The sequence below is a fragment of the Myripristis murdjan genome, chromosome 11 (assembly GCF_902150065.1).
Source record: "Myripristis murdjan chromosome 11, fMyrMur1.1, whole genome shotgun sequence".
NCBI lineage: Eukaryota > Metazoa > Chordata > Actinopteri > Holocentriformes > Holocentridae > Myripristis > Myripristis murdjan.
In genome coordinates, this window is record NC_043990.1 from 26,416,482 (window position 1) to 26,438,344 (window position 21,863).

The 21,863-nt window shown below is 41.7% G+C and overlaps 2 protein-coding genes across 2 annotated transcripts; both read left to right on the forward strand.

Moving 5' to 3' along the window:
* The first annotated feature begins 509 nt into the window (after window positions 1-509).
* tmem222b (transmembrane protein 222b) lies at window positions 510-11,107 on the forward strand. Its single transcript, XM_030063475.1, has 6 exons — window positions 510-675; window positions 2,143-2,227; window positions 4,338-4,369; window positions 4,552-4,648; window positions 4,739-4,869; window positions 8,184-11,107. The coding sequence occupies exons 1-6, from the start codon at window positions 557-559 to the stop codon at window positions 8,269-8,271; spliced, it is 552 nt and encodes a 183-aa protein (XP_029919335.1). The 5' UTR covers window positions 510-556; the 3' UTR covers window positions 8,272-11,107.
* Window positions 11,108-14,322: 3,215 nt separating this feature from the next.
* On the forward strand, window positions 14,323-17,766 carry tpbg1b (trophoblast glycoprotein 1b). The gene is made up of 2 exons (XM_030063916.1): window positions 14,323-14,864; window positions 15,576-17,766. Exons 1-2 carry the CDS (start codon window positions 14,611-14,613, stop codon window positions 16,423-16,425), a joined length of 1,104 nt encoding a protein of 367 aa, XP_029919776.1. The 5' UTR covers window positions 14,323-14,610; the 3' UTR covers window positions 16,426-17,766.
* Window positions 17,767-21,863: the final 4,097 nt, after the last annotated feature.

Sequence of the window (21,863 nt, forward strand, 5' to 3'; positions counted from 1 at the left end):
TCCAGCTGGATGAAATGTAAAAGAGACAGTCTGAAGTTTTATGTGGTTTCGCTATGAGAGGGAACTGTTGAATGAAACAGTTTGCTTGTTTGGTTAAAATGATCCTCCACTGTTTCCTCCCCAAAGCAGTTAATCTCCCACCAGTGGCTCTTCTTTGGCTGGTACAGACCCCGGAAGCCTAGACAGCTGCTGTCAAAGGACAATAGCATCAAGTGAAGTTAGCTGAAATGCAAGACAGGATGTTCTGTTATCAAAACCAAAATAAAACGTTAACGGAGCTTTTAAATATTCTAATAGAAAATAAAGCAGTAGCGTATATTTTTCAGCTGTAGTTAATCTTCATATACAATATAATATTTTTACTGAATATACTGTAGTGAGTTGTGATACTGTGCACATCCCAGAACGTGCTTAAATATTTATTCTAATAAAATAACAAATTGTGTGCATTTATTTTGAAGTGAAAACGGCTGCTTTTCCGGTCTGGTTCTGGCCATCAGGCTGGCTTGACGCAGCTGGAAGTGGGACGAATGAAGTTCATTTTCCACAGCTGGTGATGGCGGATGTTGTTGAAACAGACACCATGAAGAATTACCACATAGCGTTTGAGAAAATTGACCCCGACACCAGTCGCTATCCTTACTGTATCGTTTGGACACCCATCCCCGTCTTATCGTGAGTTACTGCGGCCAGTGTGCATGTCTTCATGTCCCCTAGACGTCGGGACATAATGGGACGAAGTGACAGCTTTGCTAGCTAGCTAACCCGGATACGTGCTGTCTTGTAGCCAAACTCCTTTCCAAAAATCTGACAGTGTGGTGTGGCCTAGTTTATAGACATACACACCAGATATAACGCGATTTATCACCTTGTGCAAAGCAGTTAGAACCAGTCTTCCATTCGGCATGCATCTAGTCCACCAACTAGACAACATTTGAGTAAAATATCAGGTGTAACAATAGGTTCGCTTCTTCAGCCAAGCAGTCGCTGTCACCAAAATACACTATGGGTCGTAGCAAAGAGTGTGAACTTTGGGCCAGTTCAGAAAGTTGTGATTTGATGAAGTACGTTGCTGCTGATAAATACTGAAGTTATCACATGACCTAAACAATGCCTAACAGGCCTGTGATGTAGTGTGTGTACCTTCCACATTATTTGAACGATCCCATATATGTCAGGCCAGAAAAACACATTTTGGGCAGATTTTTCAAGAGATGAGCACAGCCAAGAGTCTGACACCTACTTAATAATGAAGCTTATCTTTTGGCAGTACAGTACAGCGAAAACATAAACAGCTGTTAGGGTGATTGGTATCTAACGTCTTGTTCCTTGTGTCCACACACACACACACACACACACAGCCACACACCAGCCAGCTTGAGTTGCTTATAGGATCATAGTGTGAAATTTAAGGACGGTTTTCTCATGCCACACAACTTTAAACAAGTTCAAATTTCAGGGCGAGACACCCTCTTTAATTGAAAATGATTATGTGCACAAACAAAGCCAATTCGCACAAGGCTCTGGGAGTCTGTCTGGCCTGATCTATGTCCATTTGGGGGTTCGGAACAAAGTATTTGAGAAGCCCTGATCTAGGGGTCAGAGAAGTGGGCCTGACAGCAGCAGGTTGCTAGTTTGAATTCCTTAATCAATTAGGAAGTTATGTTTTTTCCTACAGCATTACTGTTGAGGTGCCCCTTAACAAGGCACCAAGCTCTATGGAGCTGCTTAGTGGTTGACAGTAGAAGACTGGTTGTACTTTCCATGGATAATTTATTTTATGGTGAGAGGATACACACTGACTAATTGTTATTCCTCACTAGGCTGAAGCATTCATAGTTGTATTTCATGTTTGTTGTAATAGTCAGTGTCCACATCTTTAACGGTGCCTTTTGAATATTAAGATGTATTTGAGTTGTGGTGAAGCAAAGCAGACTTGCATTATGATAGTGGCTTTTCTTCTGCACTGTTTTACTTTGTGCCACTAAAACTCCGATAACACTGTACTGATTTAGAGACATGGACTTAGCTAAAAAAGAGGTTGTATGGCTACAAAGACTTAGGCGTGTGTTAATTTTCTGTGGTTTATCATAGGACTACCTCTTATTTGTTGTGATATTAACTAGCATGTTATTGACTCAGATGGCTGCTTCCATTCATTGGACACATGGGAATCTGCACTTCCACTGGTGTCATCCGGGATTTTGCTGGACCTTACTTTGTCTCAGTAAGTACTGACTATATTCCTCTTTCTAAGGCTTACCCATTCATTTTGGGGATCTTGCTCAAGACACTAACGACCTACCATTACATTTCACAGCAGCCCAGTGTAAGATGATGTGTACTGTAGGCACACTTCTTGTATTTTACATTGCCTTTCTTGGGAATACTTTTCTGGGACAATTAAGTAGGTTTTTACTTTTAGCTGTGCAAATGCACTTTCTGCTATCAGCTAACTTTTGACACATGAGCTGAAAGCATGCAAGCATTGTGGCAAACTTAAAGTGAGCTGTAAAGATGCAAATGTACACCAGTTTGCACTTAGTGGTCTCAGTTTTTATTTTACAGCGCTGTCATTAATTTCAGTTTTACTAGTTTTATGTAAAAGTAGAGTTAAGAGGTCTTTGTTTTTTCGGACACCTTACTTCAGTTTCCCCCTGGGTACACATGTCAAAAGGTTGATAGGCCACATCAGGCCATCAGCCCAAGGTGCAGATACTACAAAACCCAACATCCATTGCAGCGTCCTGCACTATCAACTTCACAAAACACCTGCGTCCCCCTCATTCCCCTCTCCTGAGGAGCTCATCAGCAACTCAGCAGATCACTTGCATAAAGACAGTTATTAGCTGGGTAGCAAGGCAGCCAAACGTCACCGCTTATAGTTTGATGTTTGACCTCTACAGTACTTTGGTATTTTGACCAAATTACTTACATGATTTAACATGAAAATATTAGTTTTATCTCTTGATTGTATATTTGTGTTCCAATGATGTGCCAATATGTGTAAAAACATGTATGACTGTTGATTTCTCTTAAGCAAAATATCAGTCATCTGGTTATTTTTTATTCCATGTGATGTTTCAGGGTAGGCTTGCAGATACAATATGAAGAATGAATGATGCAGTGGGCTTTTCTCATATAATGTTCCACTCCAGTGAATTTGGTTATAGATACCCTTGTTTAGTTTTATAGAAAGACATTTTTGGGCAGGAATGTTCCTTGTAAAATTCTTACTTTTGTATGAGTCATTATTCTTTCACAGGACATATTTTGATCAGAAGAATGACCGCTTTGCGTCAAAAGCATTCAATAAATGTTGGGCCTGTTCGGCCCTTGAATTGGTTGTGAATTCTTACTACAGCCCTTGTAGTGACTGAGTTTGACATACCTGCCCTCAGGGCTCAAAGAAAGGCTTCGATTTTGTCCAACTTCCTTGACGTTGTCTGACGCAAGCAATGCCATCCCAGCAAAAAAGTTTAGTCTTAGGAATTATGAAAAGAATTGCCTGGCATGAAGGCTACCTTGACTTGTCACATTAAAAAATAAGACAGCTTCTGTTGCCATCTCAGTTGGTACTAGATCTGTGTTACTGTCTGCTATGTTATTATTTATTATAATTACTATAAACTCATTTGTGGTTTGGCCATAAATCTGTCTGCTGTGTTATTATTTATCATAATTACTATAGACTCATTTGTGGTTTGACCATAAATGTGTTTTACCTTTGAGACTCTGAAGTCTACAGAAAATTGGATAACCTCAGGTGAATCAGGCCAGGAAAACATGAATAACTGGACATGTGCTGTTGGCGTCAGTGAATACATCACCGAAACAACTTGAATCTTCAATGACATCTTGTGACTATGTCCCTGCACAGCACATTTTAAAAGATTTGAATTTAAAACTATTGGAGTTACTATAAATTGAAAGTTTGGCCTGATGGTGGTGCTAGGGGAAAGGTGGTCACTAAAATCAATAGGATTAATCTTCTAGGGGTCATGAATCTGCACAGAAACTTTGAATGATTTGAACGAACGGTCTTCAAGGTATCACTTACATAGCCAGAATCTGTGGCAATAGGTGCAGCAGCAGTCAGTGCACACCCACAGTATGCCCAAACTGGGATACAATAATGATATTTTGTTTGATGTACTGTGGTCAAACCCACTTTTGCACACTCCTCAATGCTCACTTAGCACCAATCTGTGGTACATGCTGGTGTTAAACTCTAATGAAATTTTTAACATAATGTTTATTACATTATCAATGTTTCCTGTGTTCATTTGTTCTGAAATAATAAAAAATCAATGCGGAATGTTTTCTCTTTTTTGCAGGAAGATAACATGGCTTTTGGGAGACCAACTAAGTAAGTAAAGCAGTGTTTTTCTAAAATTTTTTCTAAAATGTCATTTTTGCTGCTGATGTGCCAATATTCAGAATCCAGCCTGTTTCTGTACAATACAAGTTCTGCATCCTCTTGTGATTTCAGTTCTGAGAACATATGCCGGTTCATTGAATGGCACATGTATACTCTCTGTTCATTTGCAGGTACTGGATGCTTGATGTTAGCAAAGTGTATGCTAGTGGCTCCAACGCCTGGGACACAGCAGTGCACGATGCCTCAGAGGAGTACAAACATAGGATGGTAAAGAAGAATTTTTTTAGACATGCACTGTATTGCTTTCTGTGTAGCAGAACACATTGATGTTAATATGTAGTGTTCTTTTCTTCAAAGCACAACCTGTGCTGTGACAACTGTCACTCACATGTTGCCATGGCTCTGAATCTGATGCGTTATGAAAACAGCACCTCATGGAACATGGTCAACCTTTGCCTCCTCGCTCTCATCCATGGCAAACATGTCAGGTAAGTTTGGGTGAGGGGCACAGTCGAAATGTCGAAAAGTAGAAATGCAATCTACTAGTGTTAGGCTGACATACGGGCAGATATCAGTCTTTTGAGTAAAATGGTATGGCCTTGTCAATATTTGCCACTTTTTACCAATTTTCTACAGTAAGAATGGTCCTTGGAACACAGGAACCCTTTGGAAGAATTGGGAACCACTTTTCCCCCAAAACTTTCTGGGGTCAAAGTTCCTTTCTCTTCAAAGAGGGTTCTGTGGGCAATGTAAGCATCTTAAGCTCTTGTGTGTTTGCATTTCCACTGCACCTCGACAACAGCGAACTTTATTCAAATAAGAAGGAGGAGTCTAGTCATTCTGTGTCTGACTGACAACAACAAATCAGCAGACAAATCAGCAACAAATCATCAGAGGATGTCAAAGCCACCATTGTGTTCATAGTTATTTACTGCTGTGCAGTGATGATGTTGCATTCCGTTTTTGAGAAGAGATGTGTCAAGATTGAAAATGAGATTGAGGATATTACAAAAGAGACTGTTTCCTCCAGAGCAAACGGGGGTTTTTGATGAAACAATGGCCTCAACATCGTTCATGGTTACTATTTTGACCAAGGTCTTGTCAAGGTTTTGAATCAAGGTCATTCTTCTGAGGTTTGGTGGAAACAAATATTCAAGAGCGTGGAGTACTTGCTGGCAAGGACCTGGGAATTTTGGTCCTAGATCTTTTTTGGTGGAAAAGTGGCATTTGAAATGATTGAAAGATGCACCCTTGTTGGACTGCATATTTACTGTAGAAATAATCAACATTACTAGTATACAAGAATTACCTTGTTGGCTCACCTGTTAAAGGCTGGTAAACTAAGTGTTAGATTTACACCAAGCAAGCAGATTTTACACAGGTTATTTTTACCCAGGGTGACCCACTAAAAAAAAAACAGGTGACACCATTTTACATACAGCAGACATCCCGGACTGCGTATTACACCCCCAGGTTGACTGGGGTCACAGTCTTCAAACCTGACTGAAATGCAGCATTTTCTCTTTTGTTCTGACCTAGCGGTCTCCCATCACAGCTACAAAAACATTGCCTGTCTAAAATGTAGAGCACATCCGGTATCGTCTCACTTATATGCTTGTCACAAATAGGCAGGTGCCCTGTGCACACCTCTGCTATTCAGAGCTGAAAATGATGAAAATGCTACACTAAGAGCTCATGTTCTGGATGGTAGTGCGATTTTAGGTCTGTGTTAAAGTGGTATACACTCATTTTCCTTCAAAGAAAGAATATTTTTTCCCAGACAAAGTAATGAATATATACTGTAATTTTCATCAAATGTATCAGCCTTCCTATATTTATTGCTATCTTGTATATAGTTTAAGTAAAGGATTCCGTGAAGAGAACAGAGCAGGCTTATAATTTGAATTTAAAACTTGTTCACTTACAATGGGTCACCACATGACACTCACATTAAGTTTCTCCTAAAGGTGCGTGCAAACCTGAATAGCTCGAGCGGCGCAATTACATACAAATTGAATGCAAAGACGAGACGGCACGTGGCCGGGCGCAGTGTGGCCGGGCGCAGTGTGGCCGGGCGCAGTGTGGCCGGGCGCGGTGCAAATGATCCGAATGGGGCAGTGTGAACGACACGAACGGTCGCTTCGGTATCTTCAATATCTTCGCCCCAGTAGAAAAAATCCAACTGGGGCGACCATCGCTTCCCCCTGACTCCACCCATTGCGTCCTGACAGCCAATCAGCATTGATGTTGTCTGGAAACCAGGAAATGCGTTTGGGGAAACTTTTTTCTCGGGGCTTGTTTTTCCCAGGGTTTCTCATTTTCCCGGGGTCGAGTCGCGATAAAGCGACTGAAGTGTTTTTTTAACCAACGCGGACCTGCACGACCAAAGTGAAGCGATAGACGCGTCTAGAGAAAAAGAAATAGCTTCAGGTTTGCACGCACCATAAGGCTTGTTTACCATCTTCACAGCAGACAAACAGAAGTTTAGATGGCACTGTGCATTGTGTAGAGTAATCTGGCAAAGGCCAATCCCATCTTTTTCTCACCACTAGTGAAACAATGACTGTGAAGTTCCCGTTCTGGTGTTATCAGTCGTGAGGAGATTAGGTCACCATGTCTCTATCCAATTACAGGATCTATAGCCTGTCTTATATGCTTGATTCTGATTGGGCGACCATTTCCTCCTTCCTCTGCCATGTTTGTTTGAAATGGTTGGTTATATTTAACATGACCTCTCACTTTCATATGAAACCCTGGTAGAAATTGTTTATAGAGCAAAATAACAGGCTGCAATCGGGAGCCCGTTTGATGCAGTGCAGTTGTGTGTTTTGAATAGCTCATGGTCACAGAATGTAAGGTGGTCAGCAAGGATAAAGTTGGAGAAGAGGCAAATAAGAGGGATGTGTAAAAATCTTTTTTTCAATGGTAACTTGGCAGTGGGTGGTCTTAATGACAAATGGACTTAAAAGTGGATCCAAAAACACTAAAATTATGATCTTATTAGAATATGATCAAAATAAAAACGTAACTGTAAACTGTTGTCATGCAACCCATGAAAAGTTGTAGCTTTAGCATACTAACAAGAAAAAAAAATGAGTGAAACACTGAATTCTTCAATTTTTGTAATATCTTGGCTTGCAAATGGCCAAATTTTAAAACACTGAATATTGACTGGAAATATCAGCTACCAGCAGCTTCAGTCTAAAGCTATAAACCCATATGCAAACCATACTATCTATAGCTGTTCTGCTCTGTTCTGGCCATGAGAAGTAGGGCTAGAGAGCAAGCTTGTAAGAAGCTTTTTGTTGAGGTCCCAGGGGCTCGGGCATGATTTCACAGGCTATGCCTTGAACCTGTTGTGTCTCAGAACATGAGAGAGGGAGAGAGAGAGAGAGTCCTGGTTCTTGGGATGTATCACAGTCTATATAGGACATGACTCAGGTAGGCCTGTGCTGTTTATTATTGAAAGAATGGGACTGAGCATCCTGATAGCCCTCCAGTGAGGTTTGGGAATGATGGCGTGGGTTGGACAAGACAACCCTGCAATGAGTAGACTGCATAGTTGTTGGGGCATTGACTGTGGTCGCCATGGTTACACCGAGTGCAGCATAATTAATGACGTATGCGTTGTCTCAAGAGCTCACTGTCAGGACAGTGAGTGGGGGAAAGTACACAAGACTTTGACGAGCACTCTGCACTGATGATGGCTTGCATGTCTACTAAGCCCACCTTGCTGTTTCTCAAACCCATCTTTCCTCATCCCTGTTGACCCTTACCTCTTGTGTTTCTGTGTGGGGTCCAGCTGTGCAGGCTTCCTGAAGACCTGGCTGCCTTTCCTGATGCTGATGGGCATCATCCTCACAGTGGCCCTGACCCTTAACCTCCGGTGACCTGTGAAGGCGGGTTAAGGACAGCGGGAATCCCCTCCAGGTCTGTTGTAGGTTTGACCTTGCCAACGACTAAGGAGGTATCACTCTGTGTTCAGCGCATTGTAGCAGAAACAAGGACTACTCACCCTCAAGAGAAGGATGTTGAGGAGAAAGGCTGACATCTTCCAAGTCTATACCAACGTCTGCTTGGTTTCTAGGGAGCAGACGACAATGGCGTCACTCTCGCAGTGAAGCTGGAATACTTAATGGAAGGGAATTGATTTCAGTTTTTTATTTTTAGGAATTTGTGAGAAGTGAGTTCAGTGGCGCTAAACTCCCCCTACCACCACAACCACCAGGACCACATACGTACATATACACATACACACATATGGATTATCAATAATGGGTCTCATTCATTAAATGTGAGTGGAATTAATTTGTGCATAAAAAAAACTGCATATTTGGGTTTTCATCTTTAAGTAGCTCTCATATATTCATTTATTTTGTTATTTTTTGCATCTGAATGAAATTTGGAAAAGATACAGAGTAAGTGTGAAGAGTTTAGTAAAACCTACCAATCCAAAACAGAGCCACATCTCATCATCATTTCCCTTCCTGGAGTGTTTTTCATCATGGAAAGGCAATATGGATGCTCTCTCTGGTTTTTGCTTGGGAACACTTGATTCTCATTGCAACTGCAATATTCACTCTGGTTTCGGTTCAGAGATGGTCATTTTATTTAAGCATGTGTGCCTTCCTCTAATTATTATTATAATTATTATTATTTTTTTTTTTTTTTCGCTTCAGAATTCCACACAAATTGGTGTTGCTGCTGCAGGAAACCTAAAACACATCACTTTTGTGTGAAAGAGTAGTCTTCCCAGGAATGTCCTACCATACATGGGGTGTTTAGAAACCACAAAAAGAAAGCCCTCATACATTTCTACTGTTTATCCAGTGACTGGGAGAATTCAAATGAACATCAATTTATGAGGTGTGGTTTACTACCTCAGTTAATTGGATATTAAATAATCTCCTTTGAACAGGCACCTACTTTTTTCACATTACTGCATTATGTAAAGAGATCGATCTTAAAAAGAAGCGGACAGTTTGTTCTGCTGAGCTCCTCAGCTGGTGAATAGTTTCAGTGCTGGCCGTGATGTCACTGTCCCCATCTGGGTTGGTGCCAGAGACAGACACATCCATGGCACCGATACGCTCATTGGTTTGGCAGAGCGCAGCAGCAGTTCTCTGGCCTCCCCTTGTGGCTTTGATGTTCCTTTGGTTGGTTGTGAGTCACCTTTAAGTGAATAGTTTATAATCAAACCTGTTTTGCCCAGTTTTTCATCTGCTCTGTAATTTTCTTTGTAATTTCTTTTGCATATTTCATATTTTTTGTCAGGCTGTGTTCCCACTGCCTCTGCTGCAAAATAATAAGCTGTTTTTTGTTTGTTCGTTTGTTTGTTTGTTTTCCAATGACAATAAGTATTACCTCAGTTTCTGTATTGCTGAAGTTCCTCTTTTTCACATTCTTCAGTGTCATTTTAGTGTAGAGGATTTTGAATGTCCTTTGCCTAATATGGAGTTGTGAAGTGGTGCCATTATATTAATTCATGATCATTAATGCTCCATGAGCACACATCCCATGTATGAGTGATTGGGATTCATCAACATATACATGTGAATACAGAATACAGGTGCTTCCAGATGTTTGATGAATCTGACTTTTTGGACTTTTTTTTCAATAATGTGCAAAAAAACTTAAGCATTTCATGAGTGAGACCCATTAAAAAGCCTGACGGGGGTTTTAAGCCATTGGTACCTAGAAAGCAAATGACAAGCAAGCAACAGGAATTTTTCACAAGGCAAATTCTTGAATTCATTGGAGGGGAAACATCCATGCCTTTCTTTCATATTTTTATTATCATACTTTGTAACGGATAGGGATTATAATCCCTTGATTCAGTGCTTCCTGAATGTCATTTTTATATTGGGGAGCAGAAACATGTTAAATCAATTATATGCCTTTCTAGGAATTTATTGCATTTCATGCTTGATTTGATACAGCTCTTATACTTCAATTTAACTCTTAAGATGCCAGAGTAGTTTGTATTTTTGTGCATTTTCTTACAGCATTAGATTATATCCAATAGAACTCCATAGGGTAACAGAAAAACTGCATCTTCTAAAAATATATATTTTTCTCTGAAATGTTTGCATTGTGTATTTTGAGATGTATCACCTCATAGTACTACTTTAATAGGTTTATGGAAAATTATTTCATATCATTAACTTTGGTTATTAGTGCAATGATTGTAGCAACTTTAGTGAATGTGGCTGTGGAGAACACCCACAGAAACCAACAGAATTTTGGGGAATCCTTTTGGTTTTCTATATTGTGCCAAATATAGGAAGATTGGAGACCAAGTCAAACTGTGTCCTTGAAGGCATACGTTGCTCTTTTGTGAAACAGCTCGTTGATTTCATTTTGAGCTAGAAAGTCCCTGAATGAATAGCCCTTTGACCTCATTTGAAACAGTGAAATCCTGGTCTGTATTTTGACACATTTTTCAACCAGAGACCAGTTTTGTTGTTGACCATTTCCGCTTTTGCCTCTTACATTGAGAAAAAAAAAAGTCGGTGCCTAAAAAAAATGACCTCTTTCTTACATCTTGTATATACTCTTTAAGGCTAACTTTGTAATCAGCATTTATGTATCAACACTATCTATATTGTTTTGTTTTTTTATGTTATCAAACGTTAATCCTAGATGATGGTTGGCAGTCAAAATCTGTTGCCATGGCGTTAGTGAGTAGAATCAAATCCCTTCATTGTTTGCAGTGAGACAGAAAAAGTGTTGAGCCCTCTCTTTATCCACGGTGCTGCCAAAAGCAGCAGGTAGCCAGGATCCTCAGGTTTTTCACGCTCACCAACCCCTGCTGAATATCCAGAGTTTCCTCCAGCGCCTGACAAGCGTCACTCCTGCTGTTTTCCAGCTCTGCAGATCAGATTAGAAGGTCATTGTGAAATGTCAAAGGTGATTCACAAAGCTTTCATACACTTGCCAATGTACTGCGAGTGGCAGTCATATATATCCTCATAAATTTCAGTCTGTTTTGGTTTCCCCTTTCAACACAATGGGTAGGACTTGAAGGGATACACAATGCCAGTTATGCCAGTTTTCTCGGGTCTGGCTCTGCTTTTAGAGTTTATGTTCAAAGCATATATTCTGTGGCCTCTTTACCCATGCTGCCTGTAAATATTTGAGCAGACACCAGGTGCTCTCTATATATATAGTTTGCAGATTTGATCTCTCATTCTACAGGTGTATCTTTTGAATAATTTATCCTTTATTTTCTTCTCATTATTCCAGCTCTACCTGCAGTTCATATGTCATCGCTGTTCTGCAGTAAAGCAGATTGGTGCCTGAATGAGTGTGTGAACAAGTGAGTGCGAGTGTCTGTTTAGGCTGGAGTGAGCATGTGACTGCATGCCCGCATGTATATACTGCATGCATGCAAGAATGAGAGTGAGGTTGGACGTATGTACGTTTTCAGAGTTGATGCTCAATTCATATACTGTGGCTTATTGAGATGAATTATATGCTGCATATCATTGCAGCCAACTGCCTAATGATTAATTTATACATATTACTCAGAATTTTTCTCTTAAGTTTTATGTGATTACTGATACGTTTGAAACTGTAGCAATTATATAATAAAATAGACTATTATAGGCCTGCTTAAGTTGCTGATGTTGACTTGATGCCACAGCCTGCATTCGAGTATGAATTATTGTCCCCCTCTTGATAACGCCAGTGACTATGAAAACAGGCCAAGAATGATCTGAGCTTCAAGGAAGTCACTCATCGCAAAGTATTAAAACGAGGGAACAGATTTTTATTTGGTACATTTGGCCTCTTAATGGTACCACTTATGAACAAAGATTGGATTGTCATTGTTCATTAACATTCTGGAGGAGGGAGAAATGGCGAATCTGGACCCAATTTGCAGGGTGAAATCTTTCCCTCATAAAACGTCTTGCTTTTTGAATAGGTTACAACCATAACCCCTTTAATTTTAACACAACATTGCTGCCTTTCTGCTTCTTTTCCATGTTTAAATACGGAAGACGGAGGCAGTATTGTTTCCTCAAGCAGTTGCCCCAAACAGTTGCAAAACTGATATCTTGTGCCTCCTTAGAAAATGGTTTGGATTTGGGCATGTGTTATATTAGTGTCACAAAAGGTAAATGTAGCTTCACATCATATAATCTCAAGGAGGCATTGCCAAATTTTATGGGAAAATACTAAAAGGTGTATAGCCTATGTAACAAAAAAGGGGTAAATCTGAACATTTTTGCTCACTATGGCTGAAGTAGCATGGCATTTCTGTATCCAAGCTGAAAAGAAAGATGAAGAGAAATGAGTAGTAGCATCACTGTAAAATTCGTTCACAATTTGTGTAGACATTGCAAAAATGTTTCATTTGATTAAAGATATTGTCTTTACAGTGTTGAAAGAAAAGGATATCACATTCATTTTTTTTATTTTACTTATTTTATGTATTTTGAACTTAAAAAGGCACTGAAAAGCCCCACCCTGTGACATCAGTAACCTTTGTTCAATTTATTTATACCACCAACGCTTGTAAAATGAGAAGAAATCATAGAAGTATGTAGGAAGAGAAATAGAAAAAGAGATGATAAATATTATACCAACCCTTTATTAGAGTGCATGTGCAAGAATGCAATATTCTCTGGAGACCCTTTGAATGGATTTTAGATGTTGCCTGCTGCGGTGCCTTGTTGTATCCAAGAGCCAGGTCCTGGAATGTGGAGACCTGTGGTTCCACCAATTCAGTCAGTTGACAAAGGACAGTCGGGATGCTATTATTAGGGCACTATCCATATATACTTATACCACTCGGCTACACCAAACCCCTCTTTTGTTCTATAATCCCTAAAATATCCTTTATGCTGCAGTTCATAGCCTATAGCCTATAGGGAATTTTAAGAAGTGACTGTGTGAACTATGAATGTATTTATGACTTACAACTATAATACCAATAAAGATGTCTATTATTGTAGAAATTGCATTGTGGGAGTGTTTTCATGGATTTGCATCATTTCACTATGACAGCTGCACTTCACCAAGCCTGTCAAAGGGAAGGCTGATCTTAGGGGTGCAAGGTTTCCAGGGGAATCAAAGGCAAAACATCACTCTAAATAAAGTCTTCATATAAAACACAATATATTCCAACCCAGAGGATAATTATTGTGTGATTTTTAAATAATTTAACTTGCCAGGAACACACGCTGAGGGAGAGATGCCATCACTGATTTAGAATATGCATCACAGCTTTGTTACTTGGCTATCAAGTGGCTAATCTGCCATTCAAAGGCAAAAGCCATTATCCTGCAAACCATCACAGTGCTCAGGAAAGGGGGGATCAAAGGCCCTGCAGTCTGACCCCCAGACACCCCACCCCCACCTGGTAAAACACCACCTGGGCAGGCGGGAATGTTCAGGGCCATCAAATTCACTCAACTCCAGGCTATACGGTTTGTCTCCCAAACCTCCAGGTTTGGGAGACAAGGTTCCCCTTTAATGATCAAACTAAGTGGAGAAATGGTGACTGCCTAGATGCTGTTATTTGGTCATTGTGATAAATTATTAAAAGTCGCCTATGAGCAGAACTCCCTTGATATGGTTTTTTATTGTACATGGCAAATCAACTTCCACTTTTGCCCGGCATTAAAATAACATAAACCGCTAAATCAAACTTGCACTCCATAGGCTCAGGTGTGAAGCCAAATCCAGCTGAAGCCCTGTGATCACATTGCACCATGTGGTGAAAAATCTGACCCTAAAAACTGAAGATAAAAAAGAGTTACGCCTATAACCCACCTCCACCTCCTCCTCCACCTCCTCCCCCTGCTGCTGCTGCTTCAGTCCTAATGCCAGCAGCCTATTAGAGTCTGGGGGGAGATCTAGTGGATCCGGACAGGGTGCGGGGAGGAGAAAAGCCCCTCCCCACAGATCACTGCACTAGGCGATAGTCCTTTTAACTTCATTGTTGGAGAAGAAGTGACGCCCCGCTTCTCCACGGCAAAGGATCAAAAACCCCCTCGGACCAGCAAGACCCCCAGTTCCTTTTTTTCTCATGGAAATCAGACCCTGCCTCCCGGTCACACTGCTTCTGCAGCGATGCAAAGTTGAAGAGCATTCCCAGGCGGGACAGCAGATTATGATGATGTTGATGATGATGTCTTGGACGAGCTGATCGTCACGTTCTCATTTTTCGGTGAACGCCGGTGTTGCTTGCAGCTCTTGAGTCGCGTAACTGTATTCTCAACATGCTACGTTTGGCGCAACCCGTGGTTTTCTGTGCGCTCCTGTGCTCCGTCTGCGCGTCCTGTCCTCCACGTTGCGAGTGTTCAGAAGCGGCACATACCGTCAAGTGCGTCTCCAAAGATCTGCGGAGTATCCCGTCCGGGATCCCCGGATACACCAGGAATCTCTTCATAACAGGGAATCAAATAAGTCGAATCGGACCGGAGTGTTTCAAAGGACTGGATAATGTCACCACCCTGTCTCTGAGTAATAACAGGTAAAACACAACTGTACCATCACGGTTAATTCAGTCGGATAGAAAAGCTGTGGACAGAGTGGGCACTTCACTTAGAGCATGATGAGTGAGGTAAAATGTGATCTTGTAGTTCCGTTTGTTGTTAATTATTATGATGGAAATAAAAGATCACAATTCGCATGAATTTATTCTGAAGTTAGATTTTAAAAAAAAAAAAAAGTCACATCATGCAGCTGACCTGATACTTTTTTTTTTTTTTTTTATAAATCAGGTTTCCTCACCAGGTTGTGCTCCACTTTGTCCACACTAGATAGATGAGCAGGTGGCAAAAGAGAAAAAAAATATGACATTATGCAGAGAAGAGTCATAGTTTAGGGTGTCAGTGCCCTGTTCTGTCTGATTTCAGGTTTGTTCTGGTCTAAGCCCGCTTATGTCTGCCTTCAGCGTTGTAGTGATCGTTGATGAGCTCAGTATACTGCGAAATAGAAAGGTAGACAGCACAGGGAGAAGTGGGTATATTCTCCTAAATATTTCAGTGGCTATTAGGTTGATAGGTGGGTATACTCTAAATTCCCAGAGAAAATTGTGGGTGTACTCTGCACTTGTCTTGCATGTCAAACCATAGAAAATCTGACAGGAGACTGTTCTTTTTTTGCATTTCCCTCGCTGTGTATTTCTGTTGTGATGGTTAGTGTGAATGAAATCTGAATTTTTTGTCCTATGTGTATCCAGGATTTCAGATGTGGAGTCCCATACCTTCACCAGTCTACGCAGCCTCCGCTCTCTGGATCTGAGCAACAACCAGCTGGCTGTCATTCACCCGGAGGCCTTCACCATCCAGAACCAGTCTCTGCGGGAGCTCAACCTGAGCCGAGCCCTGTACAACCACTCCTCGGTGATGGACCTGGCCACCTCTCTCCGCTGGAGCTCCCTCGGGACCCTGCAGGGCCTGGACCTGTCTGGCAACAGCCTTATCTACTTACCTTTGCGCATCTTCTCCCACTTGGCCAGCCTGCGGCGCCTCCAGCTCTCCAACAACTCCCTGGTGTCCATTCACAACTCAACCTTCTCGGGCCTGGAGCGCCTGGAGGAGCTCGACCTCACCTTCAACGCGCTCAAGACGGTGTCCGAGGAGGGTCTGCAAGAGCTGGACTCCCTGCCCAGAACCAGGCTTCTGCTAGGGGAAAACCCGTTCACTTGCACCTGCGGCATCGAACCCTTTGCCCTGTGGCTCAACAGATCACAGAGACGAGTTAGGGATGCTGACAGCCTGGTGTGCGCCTTCCCGGCCGCCATGAGGAACACGTCGCTACTGGCCCTGGGCAAGCTGACTCTAGGATGCCACCAGAGGGCTGCAGGCGCAGACCTTGCCTTGCAAACCTCTTACGTCTTCTTGGGTATAGTCCTTGGCTTTGTGGGTCTCGTCTTCCTCTTTGTGCTTTACCTCAACCGCAAGGGCATCAAGAAGCGAATCTATGACATGCGGGACGCCTGCAGGGAGGTGTGGGAAGGCTACCACTATCGCTACGAGATCGACTCTGACCCCAGGTTATCACAGGTTTCCACAAGCGCCGATGTGTGAGAGGACATCACATCTTCTTTCTTACAAAGACCCTGACTTTTTTTTAAAATCCATTTATCAGTAGAAGAATGTAAAAATTGTACATATTTGTCTGTAAATACATACAGTACTGTTAATAACATTTTGCTGATTAAAGCATGCACTGCCTGACTTTTCCCTGTAGGAACCGGTACGTTCTCAAACACCAACCAACAATGTCCTCTTGAATTTGTCTCTCTCCTCGAGTCAAAGAGACATGAATGTTGGGAGGTGAGTTGTTATGCAGAAGAACGTCCAACCTCATGTGTTTCTATACCTTTCCTCTATTCTTGCCTGTTCTTTTTGTCCAAATTAGAGCAGCAGTAAGTGCCTTTGTTGGTTGGTCACAAAGGAGTGAGGTAGATGTCGGACTATTATATTGTCAGCTCACTGATTACATAATTGTGAATGCCAGAGAAACTTAAAATTGAGTTTAAGTAATGGAACTGAAATGAACACAGCTGACTTTTTACATGACACATTTTCACACCGTTTTTTTTCTCAGTCAGATCTTGAATTCCTGTCAAGCTTGTGTAAAACCACAAAAAGTCCATCAATAAAATACTGATATTATGAAACCAAACCTCTGGGAATTTAAAGCACAATCTCTTATTCATCTGCGAGGCATTTTGAGCAGGACAAGCCCTTTGGACTTCTGTCCTCAGGGTGCCAGAGAGGAATTAAGTCTCCAAAGGGGAGGAAAACTTTTCCCTAAGCCCTCCTAAAATCAGCACTCTGCTCCTCCTTGGCTATGGATTGGAAAGGGACAATTCAGCACAGACCAGCGGAAATCTCTTGGCCCCTTTTTTTTCATGAAATGTTGCTTTGTTTTAACTCCTCGAGTTTTATTGTCAAAATGATGAGAACCAGTCCCGGGCTGAGGCCGCTGAAAGCAATCCCTCCTCCTTGAAGACAACAGCCGCTCTGTAGGCTCTTTGAAGGAAAGCCTGGCTCTCCACATTTTTCTGTTTAGGGGACTTTTCCCAGTGATAAGATACAGATGATTCTCAAACACCAGCTACAAAGTTCCATTTAATGATTCACTTTTACCAATAAAGGAACTATGAAACTTATGAAACACCGTGGAGGAATATGTTTTTACTCTGTCCGGATTAATTTGTTCCTTTTTACAACTGGGCATATGCTAACCGATGTTTTGGTTGGAGTTAATCAGGATTTGTAACTGTCATTTCATTTAAAAAAAAAATCCACTAGAATCTAGAAATGCATGTTTAAATTGAATCTACAACAGCCCTCTGACTGAACTGTAAAAGATCACAAGGTGACAGAATGTAAAGCTTTATAAAGGTGCCGTCCCCTTGAACACAGTAACATATCAGTCATTTGCCCTGCCAGACAAAAGCGACTCCTGTGATCCTTTTTGATTTCATGAAAGTGAGAGAAAGGCAGACAGGGGAGGAGGGAGCGGGGTGGCAAAATGCCATTCCTAAAAATCTCGTTGCTTTATCGCTGTTATTGCCCAAATCGCTGGCTATCCGGCTACTTTGGAGGAGGGAAAGCGGGACACGGGCTGAGTTGGACACAGTGTCCTATTGTTCGAAGCCAAAGAAGTGTTGTCATCCTATCAAGATGTCCTCCAAACTCCTCCGCTAATGATCCAGAAATGTTTATAGAGTGTGGATCCATTTTACTGCATGTACAACAACAAAATAAAGCTTTAGAAATGTCGGTCTCATGATGTCTGTATACTCATTTAGCTCTGCCTCCTGAAATAATATGGGTTACAAAACAGCAGAAATTCCAATATACACAGTTGTTATACTAAATTATAGGTACATAATTTGATGTTGCAAGTATATTACATATCATTTCACCAAGCTGCAGAACCACATCAAGCCGAGCATTTACTCACTGAAGAGAAAACAATTGAGGCTGGAGCGGCGACACAAAGGCCAGCTCCAATGGCAAGATGTGTGAGATGAGCTTTGTTTTCCAATGCAAAGATGCCTTGTGATACTCATTCTGTCTCTTGTTTTCACAGAGGGTCATTATGCCGCCGCGTAATAGGATTCACTCATGATGACAAACTCGAGCGCTCTGATCCGGCCATTGTTAGAGAAGCGTCATCATTCTTAATAATTGCCTGTGAGAGGAAATCCCGAGAGGAGTTTTCATTTGCCATTACGCAGCGTGTCAGAGCCGGGGCATTAAGTTAGCCATGGGTTATTGGTGTCAATTGCCAGAGCAGCAAGAAAGACAGATTTTTCAACGCTCGCCTTCACTTCCCTTTTCGGTCATTAAAGAGTGTCTTTTCACATTGTTATGGGTCTAGCTGCAGCTGTTAGCTTGAAAAATCCAGAGTCTGTTTGCTATAGGCTATGCAAGATTGTCTCAGCGGGGAGGCAATGAGCAGAGGAGAAGCGCACGGAGAGATGCAGCCATTCTCCATTAGTCCCTGTGCGCAAAAGGAAAGCTTGTTAAGAGCTAGACGGATTCGACCAATTACCTCTCTGGTTTTACAGACTGAATATTGCACATCTCTGATTGAACGACCGTGTTCTCATCCCGATACAAAACAGTTCCTGTCCCCCTGTTTTTGTTTGACTCAGAAAACATTTCAGGTAATAATTTGCCTACCCTGTCCTGTATTCCCAGACCACCAAGGGTTTTTCTTTTCTTTTCTTTTCTTTTCTTTTTTTTTTTTTTTTTGGAGAAAGTACTTTTGAAAAACTTTAATGGCTGCATATTTCAGCTGTGCTCCTATCTGTGCAGTGTGTGGTGTGGTGCTATGGAAAATTACAATACTGGCCTATATATATTTTATAGTTTGGGTTTTGTTTCCTCTGGAGCAAGTAGGCTTTTTTTTTATATGATTTCTGTGTCTGGGAACATCTTGGCACCATTAGATGGATTTAATGGCCGTGATAGGGAATATGCCTTAAAAGTGAACAGCACATCTGTGAGGAATTGAACATGTTGAACAGAGACCACAGTCAGCGGCATGACGGCAAAGACAAAGTGGCATCCACACTCATCTGCTGGCATGATGTGACCAACTCTTCCTCTCTCTCTCTCTCTCCTTGCTGGTCTCTGTCCTTTTTGCTCTCTGTGTCATCTCTGGCATCGGCCATCACAGAATAATGTGCCGCAGTCTGATTGGCTCTGCTCTGTATTTGCTCGCTTGCTGAGCATTTACAGTTAAACCATGCACATCACAATGAAACAAAGAGAGTCCCATCTCCTCTTGCTTCCCTTTCCTTCTTTTAACAATGCTCCCTGACTTCTTATTTGCTATCTGAGATCAATGCTCTTATTTGCCCGGGTTCCTGCATGTCTCCCATCCAACATGTCAAACCAGACTGGTCACCAAACTGCACAAGTGGTTCCAAAGGGGTATCGCCCATTGTTCTGCTGCTCACTTGATCAATGTGACTAATTGTGTTTGCCAGAGGATGCAAGAGAAAAGGAGCTGGTACAGCTGGCCCAATACCCATTAAAGCCAACTGCCCTCCCATTTATCACTTTTATAGGGGGTGACACACACACTCACACACACACTCATACACATATGGTACTTGCCAAAACTTTGTATGAAACCATATAGGTGAAATGTGTGAGATATTGCTCGTTCCCTCTGACATAACTATCTGTTTAATATGGCTTGGAATGGATGGATTTAATGTGAGTTTGATTATCATTCCCAGTTGGATAGGGTCAGAGATTGCACAAAATGACAAAACGTATGTGAGCGCATTTCATGATGGGATTTTTTATGTTCATGAAATTTAAACAAAACCTCTTGGTTTGTAAGATTGCCAACCACAATGGATCACTCGACTTGGGGAAAATGAGAAACAAATGCGCCCAAACAAAGTCGCGTCTCATGTGAAAGAAAGGCTCATGTAAAACACCCCGCCACAACAATGCAGCTTCCCTCTGAAGTCCTCATGACTCTGCGTCCCCATTGATCTCTGAACAGACTACAACTGTAAAATGCACCAACAGAATAGGCCTGCCAGGCTCTGTAACCACCCCCCGCTTCCCGGGGCCCCTCTGCTCACAGCGGCCACCATCCTGAAGCCTTGTTGTGGCTGCCGCTGTCCCCCAGCTGGCCGCGGATCAGACCTTCAGCCCATGTGGCTCGTCAGAAGTTTTGTTTGGTTGTTGCTGTGGTTGTTTAGAGGACGATGAGGTTGGGGAGTTTTCAATTAAACAGACATATTTCCCTCTGTGTCCCATGCTCGCTATGGTCCCACCCCAGCCCTCCTCCGTCTGCCTCGCTGTCTCTCTCGCTCTCTTCCAGCTACTATGCATGAGCTCTCCAGGCCAAGTGTTGCTTTACGCTGCAAAACTGAAAGAAAACGTACAACAGACGGCTTTTCAGCTTTGCATTGCACACTTAAAGAGATTCCCAAGGGACAAACGTACAGTATAAAGATGAATTGGTCCAATGGACACCAAATGCAATCAAGGTCTTCAATTGATTGGGCATACCGGAAGAAACCAGAGTATGATTCATTGAAGGACCTTTATGTTGGTTCTCCTCTCAGAGAAATGTATAGGGACTGTGTTCCTGGTTCATTATAAATGGCCTTGACCTGTTTAAAAGAAAGGAGAAGATACTCTAAACTCCCTGTCTACTTTATCATCGGCTTCATGCATCGATGGGATGGCTTTGGATCGAGCAGAGGACCAGGCAGAGACAATAGTCCAGCTGGAAGCAGGAGTCATTTGGAGGCACCTTGAGATCATCCCCCTCCTTTGTTTCTGCAGATAACCCCAGAATGACTCATTTCCAAGTTTTCATATGTTGCTGCCTGTGGTTTCAGCCCACCAGTCATCTATCCAGCACACGTATTTCAGCAGGGCTGTGGCTGTCATTTGAAAACTGAGGGGGATGGAGAAAGAGTTCCTGATTTTTTTTTATTCTTTAGAATAAAAATAATCAGCCTCATGTCACTTTTATTGTTGTATATATAAAGTCACTTGATTTCACAAAAAAAAGACATATTTAAAATCAAATTCTAAGAAAATCACCATAAAATGAACCCAAATTTTGATAACTAGCAAATAAAAAACTACTGATGAAATTGTCACAAAATGACCAAAAAATGTAAGAAAAAACTAAAATGACCAGAAAATTAGAAAAAAACAACATAAAATGAGCAACATAAATGATCAGAAAACCAAATTTATAATGTAATTTATAATTTGCTCAGGTCTGAAATGGCCAAACTTCTTGGAAAAATTAAAATAAAAAGATGCAACAGGGATGAGGCAGCACAGTGGCCGATTCAGTAACTGGACAGACTCTAACAGTTTGTAGGTGGAATAAAGTACAGGGGCCATGCCCCCATGCCCACTGGCCCTGTGTATTTTACAAGTTACAAAAATGTTTTACGGTTTGAAACGTTGAAGTGTGTCTGTAAGTGAGCGTTAGCTGAGGAACAGGGTGGACG